At 25.3% G+C, this 15,152-nt stretch overlaps 2 protein-coding genes across 2 annotated transcripts; both read left to right on the top strand.

Annotated features, from left to right (window-relative positions):
- Window positions 1-8,828: 8,828 nt before the first annotated feature.
- HO173_008446 (uncharacterized protein) lies at window positions 8,829-10,405 on the top strand (the record flags this gene model as incomplete). The annotated part of the gene is made up of 2 exons (XM_037310346.1): window positions 8,829-8,882; window positions 8,945-10,405. 2 exons carry the CDS (start codon window positions 8,829-8,831, stop codon window positions 10,403-10,405), a joined length of 1,515 nt encoding a protein of 504 aa, XP_037162743.1.
- Window positions 10,406-12,062: 1,657 nt separating this feature from the next.
- Window positions 12,063-13,012, top strand: HO173_008445 (uncharacterized protein; the record flags this gene model as incomplete). Its single annotated transcript, XM_037310345.1, has 2 exons — window positions 12,063-12,264; window positions 12,684-13,012. 2 exons carry the CDS (start codon window positions 12,063-12,065, stop codon window positions 13,010-13,012), a joined length of 531 nt encoding a protein of 176 aa, XP_037162742.1.
- Window positions 13,013-15,152: the final 2,140 nt, after the last annotated feature.

Here is a 15,152-nt window from a genome sequence, read left to right as displayed (position 1 = left end):
TAAGACGATATTCTTATAGTAATCTAATAGAATAATAATCTTATTTCAGCTCTTACTACTCTCTACGATATTAGAGAGATTAATAATATTATTATTAAAAAGAGAAAGTATTCTAATAGAATAAGTATTAATAATCATATTATCTTATCTACTTTTAAAGAGAATAAAAATAATTAATATATATAAAAGAATTTCGATATTTTAAAGATCTTTTTTTATTATAATAGATATATAGGAGAGATTAATCGATTTAATATATTAGTAATTATATATTCTTTCTTATAGAACTTATAATCGAATATAGATATTTTAATTTTAATTAGAAATTAAATAAAAGTCTTTCGAATACTTTTAAACTCTATAAATCTTTAGAAATATTTCGTTTAGAAGTATTAGACGTTTTTAAATAGATAATAATAGAATTATCTTAAGAAAGATAGAAAAGATAAATAGATAATCTCGATAATCTCTTACTTTTTACTCCTATTGAAACTAATATAAAGAAATTATAAATAATAAGACTTAAAGATTATTTAATAATATTTTTATATATCGTTTAGATCGTTAGAAGAAAGGATTTTAAAGATTTAATAAAGAAATAAATAGTAATAATAAGAGAGTAAATAAAAAGACTAGAGAGGGATACGCTATCTATGAAATCTCTTTATATAAAAAAGAAACTTATATAGAATAATTTCACTATAAAAAGAATTAAATAAAGTCTATATAATAGATTACGATTATTTAATATAAATTATATAATAGTTTTATAGTAGTAGTATAAATAATAATACTAGAATTCTTAATATAAAATTCTTAAAACTTATCGCGATTTTTTATTAGATTTATTTATTCTTTTAATTAAAGTTAACGCTTTTAAATTATTTAAGCTTTAAATCTATTTAAAGATAATAGTAAATAAAAAATAAAAAATAAAATAAAAACTTACTATATAGAAAGAAGTTAATTCTTTTATAATTAATAATACTTAAATTTTAATAAATCTATTTTTAAATATCTATATTTTAGATAAAAAATAGATTTATTAATTCTAAGTAAGACTTTATAGAATTTAATTTTTTATATATTATAATTTCTATTAATTAGCTTTATAATATTATTTAATTTTTTTGAATTTCTATAAAGAGGAAGTATAACTAGTTTAAATATTGATTAGTTTAATTTTTAACTAACTTTATAAATAGTAAATCGAGTTCTTATCTATACTTGTATTAAAGAATTTTATAGAATTTTAAAAATAAGATCTATTATATATTTATATTCTTATTATATTAAGTTTAAAGATAAATTCTTTAATATTACTAAGATAGATATTACTATTAATATATATATTTTTAATAAAAATTTATTTTCTAATCTCTATATAATTATTATTAGATATATACTTTATAAAAACTATAATTAATATATTATTAATAAAATAGATATTATCTTATCTTATTAAAATTTAGATAAAAATATATATAGTAAATAATTTCTAAAGAATTTAAGCGATTATATCGTTTTTAAATTAGATTTTAAATACTCTATATATTATTAATATAAGTTTATTAAAATATTAGATAATAAATTTAAATAGAATTACTAGATAATATTTTATAGTCTTTATTTATTAATTAATTATAACGCTTATATTAATATTAAAGTTAATAAATATATTTTAAAATATATTTATAAGAGTAATAATTAAGTTAATTTTTAAATAGAATATAAAAGCGATATAGATTAAAACGATATAAGTTTAAATTAGATAAATAAAATTTAAAAATATTAAGATATATAATAAATAGGCTCTATAAAAGTTTATTAAAGAATTTTTAGCTTTAAATTATATAATTATAATTCTTCTATCGAATAATTATTTATTTATCTCTCGAATTAATATAATATAATATTTAATAATAATAATAATTTATTTTTTATAATTAGTATAGAATATAAACGTTAGACTAAGTTAATAGCTTTCTTTTAATTAAATAAATAATATTAATAGCGAAGATAAGTAGAAGATTTCTTCTATATTAATCTATTAATATAATATCTTAATAAAGAAAAAAGTAAGATATATTTAAATAGAGTTTATATTAAAGATATAGAAGTATTATTAAAAGAATTAATTTATATAAAAGAATAAAATAGAGCTAAATTAGAAAATCTTAAATTTATATATATAGCAACTTATAAATTCGAGTTCTCTACGCTTTTTAATTAGATCGGCTAAGTTACCGCGAATAAATTAATTAGCGTCTATAACTATTAAAATCTCGCTCTCTTACGTCTTCTTATTAAGAATTAGATATACGTTATTAATATATAAAATAAAATTTTTATTTTCTATTAAGATTTTAAGATTTTTATTTTTAATTATAGAACGAAATATAGGCTTTTAGATAAAAGAAGAATTCTTAAATTTAGTCTTATAATCATTAAAGCGTAAGAAATTCAAATAACGCTTATTGAAGTTCGCTCGAGAGCCGAATAGCCCTAATTAAAAAATATATACAGGTATATATTATTTAATTTCAGAATAACTTTGTTATTTTCTATTAAAACTTTGATATATTTTTTTAAATTATAGAACGAAATGTCAGCTTTTAGATAAAATAATTAAATTATAAAAATTATAAATAAATTTGGTCTTATAATTTTTTTTTTTTTTTTTTTTTTTTTTTTTTATTATTTTTTTAATAAAATTTTTTTTTTTTTTTTTTTTTTTTTTTTTTTTTTTTTTTTTTTAAATTTTAATTTTTTTTTTTTTATTTTTTTTTTTTTTTTTTATTTTTTTTTTTTTTTTTTTTTTTATATTATATATTTTTTTTTTTTTTTTTTTTTTTATAATTTTTTTATTTATTTTTTTTTTTTTTTATTTTTTTTAATTATATTTATTTTTAAATTATTTTTTAAAAAATTTTTTTTTTTTTTTTTTTTTTTTATATTTTTTTTTTTATATTATTTTTTTTTTTTTATTTTTAAAAACTTTTTTTTTTTTTTTTTTTTTTTTTTTTTTTAAAATTTTTTTTTTTTTTTTTTTTTTTTTTTTTATTTTTTTTTATTTATTTTTTTTTTTTTTTTTTTTTATTTTTTTATAATTTTTTTTTTTTTTTTTATAATTATATAATATTTTTTCTTTTTAAAAAAATATATAATATATAAATTTTTAAATTTTTTTTTTTTTTTTTTTTTAAATTTTTAAAAAAAATTTAATTTTTTTTTAATTTTTATTTTTTTGTTAATTAAGGGAATATTAAAAAAATTTTTTTTAAAATTAAAATTAATCTCTATATAAAATATATAGCTATTAAACTTTAATAAGCGATTTAAAATTATTTAACTTTAAATAATTATAAGATTAATATTTATTATCTTTAAATCGTTAAAATACTAAATTTAGACTTTATAATAAAAATAATCTTTTTTAATAGTAATTTAAAGAGTTATTTCGAGTTTAAATAATATCTATTTTTTTTAAATCGAGACTATTAAGCGAACTTTAATAAAAGATATTTATATTTTATATCTTTAAATAATTATAAGATTAAATTTTATAATTTTTAAGGTATTAATTAGTAATTATTTATAAACGCTTTTACTTAAAAAAAAGAGTAATTATAAACTAATATATAGATATTATATTTATATAGAGAAAATCTTTCTATATTATTATATAGATATATATATTAATTAAAATAAAAACTCTTACTTTTCTTTTCTTTTCTTTCTAATATATCTCTTATATATATATAATAATATTATATATATATTAATAAAGGCCTATAAATTAAATTTTTTTTTTTTTTAAATTAGAGCTATCGAGTAAATTTAATAAGCGTAAGCGAACTTAAATAAACGATATTTAAGCTTCTTACTTCTTAATAATTATAAGATTAAATTTTCTATTCTTTCTACATTAACTAGCGTAAACTATTCTCTATAGTTTAAAAAAAAATCTAAAAATTTTAATAGAAAATAAAAAGGTAAATTTATTTATAAATAATATATATTTAATATTTAATAAGAAGATATAAAAGAGCTATCGAGCTAACTTAGTCGACTTAATTAAAAAGCGTAATTAATTCTAATTTATATTTAGCTATATATATAAATTTAAGATTTTCTAACTTAACTCTATCTTATTCTTTTATATATATTAATATTATAAGAAATATAACTTTAACGAGAGTATTATATATATAAGACTTTCTCTTAAATTTATTAATTTAATAGTAATTAATTAATTAATTATTTATATACGCTTTTACTTAGATTATAAAGAGTAATTACGAGTTACTATATAGATATTATATACTTATAGAAAAAATCTCATTTAATCTCTTTAAATTAAAATAAAAACTCTTATTCTCTTTTTTTTACTAACTTATTATATATTTTAATTCTTTTATTATATTTATATCTTAAACTCTCTAATTTCTTTTTTTCTATTTTTAACTTTATAATTCTTAACGTTATTTAAAGAGTTAATTTAATTATATATTAATTTATATATATAAAAGAATTAAATAAAACTAAGCTATAAAATCTTAAGATTTATTATAAATTTAGATTTACTACGCTCTTTAATTAGATTAACTAAGTTAGCTCGCTAGCTCTCTTAAAATTTCTTATTAAAAAAAAGATATATAATATTTATATATAGAATAACTTTTTTATTTTTTATTTTTTATTAAAATTTTAATTTTTAATTATAGAGCGATAATTACGCTTTTTAAAAATAAAAAGATTTTAAAATTTAGTCTTATAATTATTAAAGTATAAGAAATTTAAATATTAATTATTAAAGTTCGCTCTCGATAGCTCTAATTAAAAACTAGATATATATTATTTAATTTTAATAAAACTTCTTTATTTTCTATTAAATTTTTTAATTTTTTCTTTTTAATTATAGAACGCAATATAGGCTTCTAAATAAAAAAAGAATTATTAAATTTAGTCTTTTCGATACTTAAAGATAAGAAATTTTAATATCGTCTAGTAAAGGTTCGCTTATTAAATTTACTCGATAGCCGATAACTCGTAACTTTAATTTAAAAAATAAATATATATTATTCAATTTTAGAATAACTTTTTTATTTTTAATTAAGATTTTATAACTTCTTTTTTAAATTATAGAATATAATATAGACTTTTAAATTAAAAAATAATTATTAAATTTAAAATTATTAATATTTTAAGTCAAGAATTTAAATATCGCTTATTAAAAAGTTATTTACTCTATTAAGAATATTCTTTTATATAAGCGTAGATAGTCGAGTAATAATAATTTCAACAAAATTCGAAACTATTCCGCTCCGTCCTCGATTCGAATTCATGAATCTCTCTCGCTAAAAAATCGTAAAATTCGTAAAATTCGTAAAATTCGTAATATTAATAGAAATATTATAAATATTAAAATTAAAATTAAAAATAATTTATATAAAAGAACTATTACTAGTATTAAAACTAACTTCTTATTAATATAAAGTTAATATCTTTTAAAAATCTATTAATTATATAACTTCTCTTTTTCTATTAAAAACTTCTAATTTTTTTTTAAATTATAGAACGTAATTTAGATTTTTAGATAATTTCTAATTATCTAAGTTCGATCTTATAGTTTCAAGTAAATCTTAAATTAAAATATTTTCACTCTTCGAGAGTCGAATTTAATCTCGAAATTAGATTTAAAAATTAATTACTTTTTATAAATTTAATTCATAAGCCTAAACTTATAAGTGAAATTATTTTAAAAGATTTATCTAAATAATTTATCTAGCGAATATATTTATCTCTTTAAATAATATTAATATAATTAATATATCGCTAGTTTTAAACTCTCTTACTTAAATATTTATCTTTTATATATTTATTTTAAACGTTAATATAAAAATCTAGAATTTAAAAACTTCTCTTAGATATTATAATTATAATTCTTAAATTAATAACAATTTTTATATTAAACTCTTTTAGACTATAGAGAAAATTTATTAATTTCTACTTTCTAAAAATAAAGATTACTCTATATATTCTTATTTATATAAAATAATTTTATAAATCTATTTGAAAATTTCGTAATTTCTTTCACTTAATTTTCTATATATTAATTTTCTTTTTATAAAACTCTTAATTTATAATTAAAAGTTAATTTTAAAGTATTTCTTAATAGATATTATATTCAAAAATAAAACCTAACTTAATAAAATTAAGAATTTTTATAGAATATTAATTTCCGCGAATTTTATTATATTAATCTTTCTTTCTAATTTAATAAATATAGTTTTATTTTTTTAAAAACTCTTAATTTATCTTATTAAAAAGCTCATATTTCGTTCTATAATTTAAAAAAAAAAATTAAAATTTTAATAGAAAATAGAAAAGTTATTCTATATATTAATAACGTATATCTATTTTTTTAATAATTACGAACGCTAATTTATTTATTCGCGATATCTAATTAAAAAGCGTAGATCTATCGAATTTATAATTAATTATATATATAAATTTAATATTTTTAAGCTTAGCTCTATCTTATTCTATTATATATACTAATATTTTATTATCTTTTTAAATATCTATATCTTATACTCTTATTTAAATTACGTTATCGTATTTTATATTTTATTTTATTCTATTTTTAATATATTTTATTAAAATTTAGAGAGGTTACTTAGAGATACTTAGAGTTTACTAAAGTAACGAAATATATTTCGAAATCTCGCTCTCGGATTAAGGCGGGCTTAGGGTTTCGAGAAAACTCGAAACTTCGACTCGAAACTTTACTCTAACCTCGACCTTTCTTAAAATCTCGTTAAGATTCTTCGCTTCGTTATATAGGTAAGATAGAAGAGATAAAAGAGATAGAAGAGATAGAAGAGATAAAAGAGATAAAAGAGATAAAAAAGATAAAAGAGATAGAAGAGATAGAAGAGATAAAAGAGATATAAAGAAGATAAAAAGATAAATAAAGAAGAAATAATAAATAAAGACGTAATAGAAAAAGAGATAATTACGATTTTTTTCATAAACTAATAAATTAATAAAAATTAAAAAATTAAAAATTAAGTTTTTATATATATTAGTACGATTAAAGGTCTATAAATAAATTTATAATCTTTTTTTTAATCGAGGCTATCGAGTAAATTTTAATAAGTAATCTTTAATAAGCGATCTTTAATAAGCGATATCTGAATTCCTCGCTTTTAAAAATCTATAAAACTAAATTTAAAAATTCTTTTTTTATCTAAAAGTCTATATTATATTCTATAATTTAAGAATTAAATTAAAATTTTAATAGAAAATAAAAATGTTATTCTAAAATTAAATAATATATATCTATTTTTTAATTAAAACTATCGAGTAAATTTAATAAGCGAACTTTAATAAGCGATATTTAAATTTCTTACGCTTTAATATTTATAATTTTATTATTATTAAAAAGCGTAAGTTACGGGTTATAATTTAAAAAAAAAATTAAAAGTTTTAATAAAAAATAGTAAAGTTATTAAAAGATTAAAAGTAGAGAAAGAGATTTTAATTACGAACGTTACTTTATTTACTTATAATATTTAATTAAAAAGCGTAAATCTAATAAATTAATAATTAACTATATATATAAATTTAAGATTCTCTATTTTAGCTCTATCTTATTCTTTTATATATATTAATTATAAATAATAAGAGTTTAATATTATTTATTATTATTATATCGAGTTATTATAGAATATTAATAAAAGATAAATATTTTAATATTACGTTAATCTAATCGAATTTAAATCGAATATTATTAGATATCGAGTACTTTCAAATATATACGAGTATACGAAGATCGATATTAAAAGTTCTAGATAGCGCTAAAATACTTAATACTCTTAATATTCTTAATATTTTCTATATAGTTATATTTATTTAACGATAATACTTTATATAATTACGTATATACTTATTAACTCGCTCGACGAAGTTATATAATTATATATTATCTTTTCTATAATCTTTTCTATACTTATTATTATCTTTAAGACGTATTATCTTCGTAATATATCTCGATATTTACTCTATTTACTTCTAAATTCTCTTTTAAATAAGCTCGTAATTTTAATAATATTATTATTATCTTTCGACTTTCTTATAAGTTCTTAATATATCTTTTTAAGTAATATAATATTTTATTTATAATTAATAAGACTTAAGAAGTATTTAAATTTAAGTTTTATTATTATAATTAATACTTTAAGTATTAAATATATTAATAAAAGATAATAAAGATAGAGAATAGTAAGAAGATTTCTATTTATTATACTATATAAATAAGACTTATATATTAGAGATCTTTATACTCTTTCTCTATTTCTCTACGCTATAATTAATACTTTAATATTATCGCTATTATCGCTATTATATATCTATTAAAGTATTATATATATACTTCGTATATATATACTACGTTACTATTATATAGAATATTAATACTTATTAAAATAAAGAATAATAATTATTAAGTACTTAGCTCTATCTAGACCCTTATCTTAATATATCTAGAACTTTTAGTGCCGACCTCCGTACGCCTAATTGACTTAAGAATATACGTCTAGTGGATAAAGGATATACGCGTAATACTTGCCTTTATTTTCTGTTTGAGCACTGGATATAGTTTCAGTTAGGGATGACTTGCCGGTGGAGTGGCAGTTATCACCACCCTAGTTCCAGGGCGAGCACCGCCTACCCGCTTAACATTTCCAATCCTCTTCACTATCGTGCGCAACTCTTCTCAATCAACTACGCTCGTAGCTTCCAAGCTTCAACACAACACGGTGATGAGCGGACCCGGTTTGGGTGCCAATGAAGCGGAAGTTTCACAACGTGACAAAGTATAACCGTCACTCACCGCTGATTTCCCTCACCTCAGACACTGACTGACCTTCTCTCGTAGGCTGACTATCGTCTACCTTGTTCAAACGACAACGATCAAGACCTCTTCCCTCCTTCGCCTCTCCCTGAATCGTTACCTTCAACTCAAGACGCTCTCCCCTCAGCGTTCTCAACCTCCGTCGAGGAATGGATTGATCGGATACTCACTCCCCCAACCTCTGAAGCTTCCAGCTCTTCTACTACCTCCCACAACACCACATCCACATCTTCCAAGCGGAAGCGAATTAGTTCCACAGACTGTGACGAGCTCATCGAGCCGCATACCTTGGTCCTATTATCCAGGAGGAACCTCCAAAGACATTTAGCGGCTATGGCACCTCCAACCACTTCCCAGACGCCAAAGAAGGGCGGTGCGGATACGTTCTCTAACAGCACTCAAGGCACGCCAAATGACAAGCGCACACTCCCCAAGGGACCCTCTTGGGTGAGGGAGTGTCAGAAAGGCCACAACATTTTCCGCGAACATGAGGTCTTTGACTGTGAGGACTATAAAGATTTCAAGCAGCTTGTGTCGGCCCCCTTTCAAGGCGATCGTCATTCTGCCGTCAAGCCATCCTCCGCTCAGAAATTCAAGGAAGTTCATGATTATTATAAAGATCTCAACGAGGCGGGGTTCAAGACAGAAATGCTGCGATTGATTGTGAAAATAGATTTTGAGATTCAACTCGAACCGGCAACGGAAACGAGTCGGGCTGTCTACGGACCAAGTGAGAGCTGGAACAAAGGCCTTCGCGTCCAGTATAATCAACCTGTTAATCGTGGCCACATTCCTCACACCTACACTGATCCTCAATTCGACCAAAGAAAGGTTCGGGATGCTTTGAAGAAGGAGGGTATGTCAAACGCAGAGCCGGACGCAGTGTGGGGCTTTGACCCGAAGAACATGCCTAATTTTCAGTTCCATCCCGACACGCGCGAGCTGATGCTCCTTCTACCAAAACTGAACTGGCCATTCTTTGTCATGCAGTCCAAGCAAGCAAACGGCAACTGGGAAGATGCCTGTAACGAGGCGACTCGCGATGGCATTGCCATTGTCAGCGCCGCGCGAGAGCTCTGCGAGAAGGCTGCCATCAATATCAAGACTCCTGGGCCCGATGAGAACACTTACGTATACTCAGCTGTGATGGACACCAAAGTCATGGAGTGGTACGTGCACTGGGCGGAAGTTACGGACAGTGGCGATGTCAAATACCATATGAATACTGTCGTCGAGAACCGGGTGTTGAAGGGTGAGAACGCACTCAGCAACCTGCGCAGCCCAACCCATAATATCCTGGATTGGGGCCTCATGAAGCGAAAGCCTGTGGTTGAAGGATGGTATGAGGCAATCGCCAAGCTCGACAGACAAAGGTTCATGAATAAGTCAGCGCCGACTGGCACGCCTAGCACAACGACTAGCGGATCGACCGCAGGGAGTAAGAGGCTGAGGACGCACAGCTCCTCGGCTCAGGAGGGGTTTTAGGTACCTGGTGGGCGGGGTTTTGTTTCATCTGTGCTATCCACACACAGTGGTGGTCACTTGGCCAATCTAAGTAATGCTTAGAGTTGAGTATCAATCGTGGCTCTCTAGATGATACCCTCTCTCACATTAGTCCCTTCTTAAACACGAGTCAACGAGGAGTGCTTCGATTCTGCATGATTTGTATGTGATTTGTCCTAGTTTTTAGCCAAGTTCGAAGCTTGCTACAATCACGAGATCTGCGGAACCCGATCTTCGAGTTATAAAATATGAGGTAAGACGCCTAGTTTTATTATCTATAGAGTTCTATAAAAGAAAAGACGACTTAATAGAAGCGTTCTAAAGCGTATTATATAATCGCTAAGTCTTAGTATCTTAATAATAGTAAGCTTATAAATTTATAAAAAAAAATCTCACTTAAGCGTTTTTACTTTAAATTCTTAATTTCTAATATTATTAAATTATTTATCTTAAAGATTTAAACTTAATATATTTTATTATAAAATTTAATTTAAGTTATAATAATATTATAAAAGCGCTTTATTATCTTATTTCTTAATACTTATAAATTTTTTATTCTATTATTTATAGAAAATATCGTCTCTTTAACGAAGTTATTCTTAATTCTTTAACGAATTTTAGAATAATATTTATATACTAGAAAGAATAATATTATTTTAATAAAGAAAGATTACTTATTTATATAAGCGAACTCTATTATTAATATTTATTTATTTTATTTTTTATTAATAAACGAGTTTAGATCTATAAATTAAATCTATAATCTATTTTTTTAATTAGAGCTATCGAGTAAATTTAATAAGTAAACTTTAATAGAAAATATTTAATATAGTAATTATATAAAAGAATAAGATAAAGTTAAATTAGAAAATCTTAAATTTATATATATAGCTAATTATAAATTTATTAGATCTACGCTTTTTAATTAGATATCGCGAGTAAATAAATTAGCGTTTATAATTATTAAAAATCTATAAAAATCTATATATAGAAGTCTTATACTCTAAAATAATTAGCTCTCTATAAATATTATCAGTATATATAAAAGAATAAAGTAGAGCTAAGCTTGAAAACCTTAAATTTGTATATGTAGTTAATTATTAATTCGGGTTTACTACGCCCTTTAATTAGACCGGCTAAATTAACCTAATAGCCCTCCCACGCCTCTTTTATCAAAAATTTATATATAAAAGTTTTACACTTTGAAGTACTCAGCTTACGATATATATAGTTACTTTATAATTCCTTAAATTATAGAGCTCGCTTTACGCTTTCTAACGCTATAAAAATTATAAAGTTTAACCTACTATTAATGAATTAAATAAATATTTAAATATAATAGTCATAGTAGTCACACCAGACGCGTCCGAGATCGGATAATAATCCTTCCACCTATTTGTTATTCTTTCACTATTCTACCAATTCTATCAATTCTACCAATTCTATTAATTCCACCAATATAAATATAATCGTCTTCGGTACCCCTCGCCTAATTAGAGCCCCTTACTGACGCCCCCAGGCCACCCCTCGGCGAATCCGCTACTGCTGGCAATCGAGGCCGTAAGCGAGCCCAACAGCTACCTACTACTGCTCATAAACGCGTTGAAAGGCCCTCAAAAAGAGAAAATCCGGTTCAGGTATGTACACCCCTTTTGCCCGGCTCTTAGAGGCCCTACTGACGCCCCCAGGCCACCCCTCGGCGAATCCGCTATTACTGGCAATCGAGGCCGCAAGCGAGCCCAACAGCTACCTACTACTGCTCATAAACGCGTTGGAAGGCCCTCAAAAAGAGCCCGAACGGATACGTCCTCCCCTACATACTCCTCCCAAGCCAGCGGTAGGTGGGTTAAACTAACATTCAAATATTGTAGTCACACCAAACGCGTCCGGACGTCATATGCTCTCCACGATTCCACATCAAATCATCACTCAGTAAGCGGAGAACACCACTGTAACTTGGCCTGTCATCCCCACTACATTGAGGAGTAAGAGGAGGAACTACAACAGGCAAATGCGGAGAACACTGCGGAGAAACCAAGCGGCAACAAGGCCACCATCATCAAGAACACGGCTCAGCTCTCCAAGATCCCACGTTATATGCTCTCCACGGTTCCGCATCAAATCATCACTCAGCAAGCGGAGAACACCACTGCAACTTGGCCGTTTCACATCAAATCATCACTCAGCAAGCGGAGAACACCACTGCAACTTGGCCTGTCATCCCCACTACATTGAGGAGTAAGAGGAGGAACTACAACAGGCAAATGCGGAGAACACTGCGGAGAAACCAAGCGGCAACAAGGCCACCATCGTCAAGAACACGGCTCAGCTCTCCAAGATCCCACGTCATATCAGTTATCCACTCAGTCAGCCACTCAGCTAGCCACTCAGTCTGATACTCTACAAGAGGAGGAGCAAGAGGAGGAACTACAACAGGCAAATGCGGAGAACACTGCGGAGAAACCAAGCGGCAACAAGGCCCCCAGCACCAAGAACACGGCTCAGCTCTCCAAGATCCCACGTCATATGCTCTCCACGGTTCCATATCAAATCATCACTCAACAAGCGGAGAACACCACTGCAACTTAGCCTATCATCCCCACTACATCAAGAAGTAAGAGGAGGAACTACAACAGGCAAATGCGGAGAACACTGCGGAGAACACTATGGAGAACACTGCGGAGAAACCAAGCGGCAACAAGGCCCCCAGCACCAAGAACACGGCTCAGCTCTCCAAAATCCCACATCATATGCTCTCCACGGTTCTACATCAAATCATCACTCAGCAAGCGGAGAATACCACTGCAACTTGGCCTATCATCCCCACTGCATTGAGGAGCAAGAGGAGGAACTACAACAGGCAAATGCGGAGAACACTGCGGAGAAACTAAGCGGCAACAAGGCCACCATCGTCAAGAACACGGCTCAGCTCTCCAAGATCCCACCTCATATGCTCTCCACGGTTCCACATCAAATCATCACTCCGGAACGATGCATATTTGGACGAATTGAAACCGTCCGATGTCTACAGCTATGTCATTATTCGAAAAATTTCACTGCGGCAGGAGATATTGTGGGATTCACACCACTAATTGGCACGTTGTCTCCATTTCTTTCCGATATTTCGATACTTCTTGCCATAAGAACATGGCCTTTCTCTTTTTTTTGTAGGCAATTATTATAGCTTCCTAATTAGGCCTTAGCGCGCCTCTCTCCGCACATATGTGCCTGTATACTACATAGATTAAATTAATTTCGTAGTGGTGGAAGTAGGTCAAAAACGCACAGCAAGCGATCAGAGTTCGATTTGACTTAGGGCTAGGGCTAAAATTCCATTTGACTTGAAAAAATCCAACTCCATTTGACTTAGAAAAATTCAACTCCATGAATTTAATTCATGGGCCTTTACTTGTTTCTTTATAATTTAATAAATTATAGAGCTTAATATACGCTTTCTAACGCTATAAAAATAATAAAATTTAACTTATTATTAATAAATTAAATAAATATTTAAATATAATAGTTATAGTAGTTATATTAGACGTATTTAAGATAGAATAATATTTCTTTTATCTATTTATATAATTATTCTTCTTTTATAATTCTATTAATTTATTAATTGTAAATAAATTCGCTTTCGATATTTCTCGTCTAAATGTTACTAAGTATCTAAGATATATATCTCTTCTATCTATTTTTTAAACCTCTTATTAACGCCTTTAAATTATCTCTTAATAAATTTACTATTATTAGTAATCGAGGTTATAGCTTAATAGCTATCTATTACTACTTATAAATATATTAGAAGACTCTTAAAAAAGAGCTTAAACGAATATATTCTCCTCTATATACTTCTCTTAAGCTAGCGATAGATAGATTAAACTAATATTTAAATATTATAATTATATTAAACGCGTTCGATTTAGATATACATCTGCAAATCTAAAAAGTTTCTACTAAATTTCAAATTGCTGATCTTACGAATAGGGCTGAAATTAAGAATTCCGTCGGTTTAGTAATTATCTTAAAAATTAGCTAAAATTCCGTCGGTTTAATAACTATTCTAATCTTTTTTATTAGTTCTATTAGTTTAGTAGTAATACGTATAAAAAAAGAAAAGTTCTAATAATCGACGTTACGACGATAAGATTCTACGACGATAAGTATTAACGCTAACTTAAATTTAGCTATAAAATTAGATAATTTAATAAAATTAGTCGCGTAGATAATACTCTAATATAGCGTATATTAATAATAATATATATTAATATTATTATAATATATATATAGAATAGTACTTAAAGTATATTAGAGTATATTACGTAAAATTTTTAAAGTTATTAAATTTTTTTAAAGTTATTAAATTAATAGAATTAATAAAAAGAGTTAGATATAGATAAAGTCTATTTAATAAACTAAATCGTACTTATAATACGAACCCGGCGAAAATCGTACGGAAATTCACTTTTTAGATTTACAGATGTATATACTTCTTTTATTCGCCTCTTAGAGTCTCTATTAATATTTCTAGACTATTTCTTAACGAATTTATTATTATTAATAATCGAGGTCGTAAGTAAGCTTAATAGCTATCTATTATTACTTATAAATATATTAAAAGACTCTTTAAAAGAGCTTAAACGAATATATTTTTCTTTATATACTTCTTCTAAGCTAACGATAGATAGATTAAACTAATATTTAAATATTATAATTATACTAAACGCGT

This window comes from Letharia columbiana, assembly GCF_014066305.1.
Source record: "Letharia columbiana isolate WasteWater2 chromosome Unknown Sc0000031_s0, whole genome shotgun sequence".
Lineage (NCBI taxonomy): Eukaryota > Fungi > Ascomycota > Lecanoromycetes > Lecanorales > Parmeliaceae > Letharia > Letharia columbiana.
Note: the sequence above shows the minus strand (reverse complement) of the source record. Positions and strands in the feature narration are given on the sequence as shown.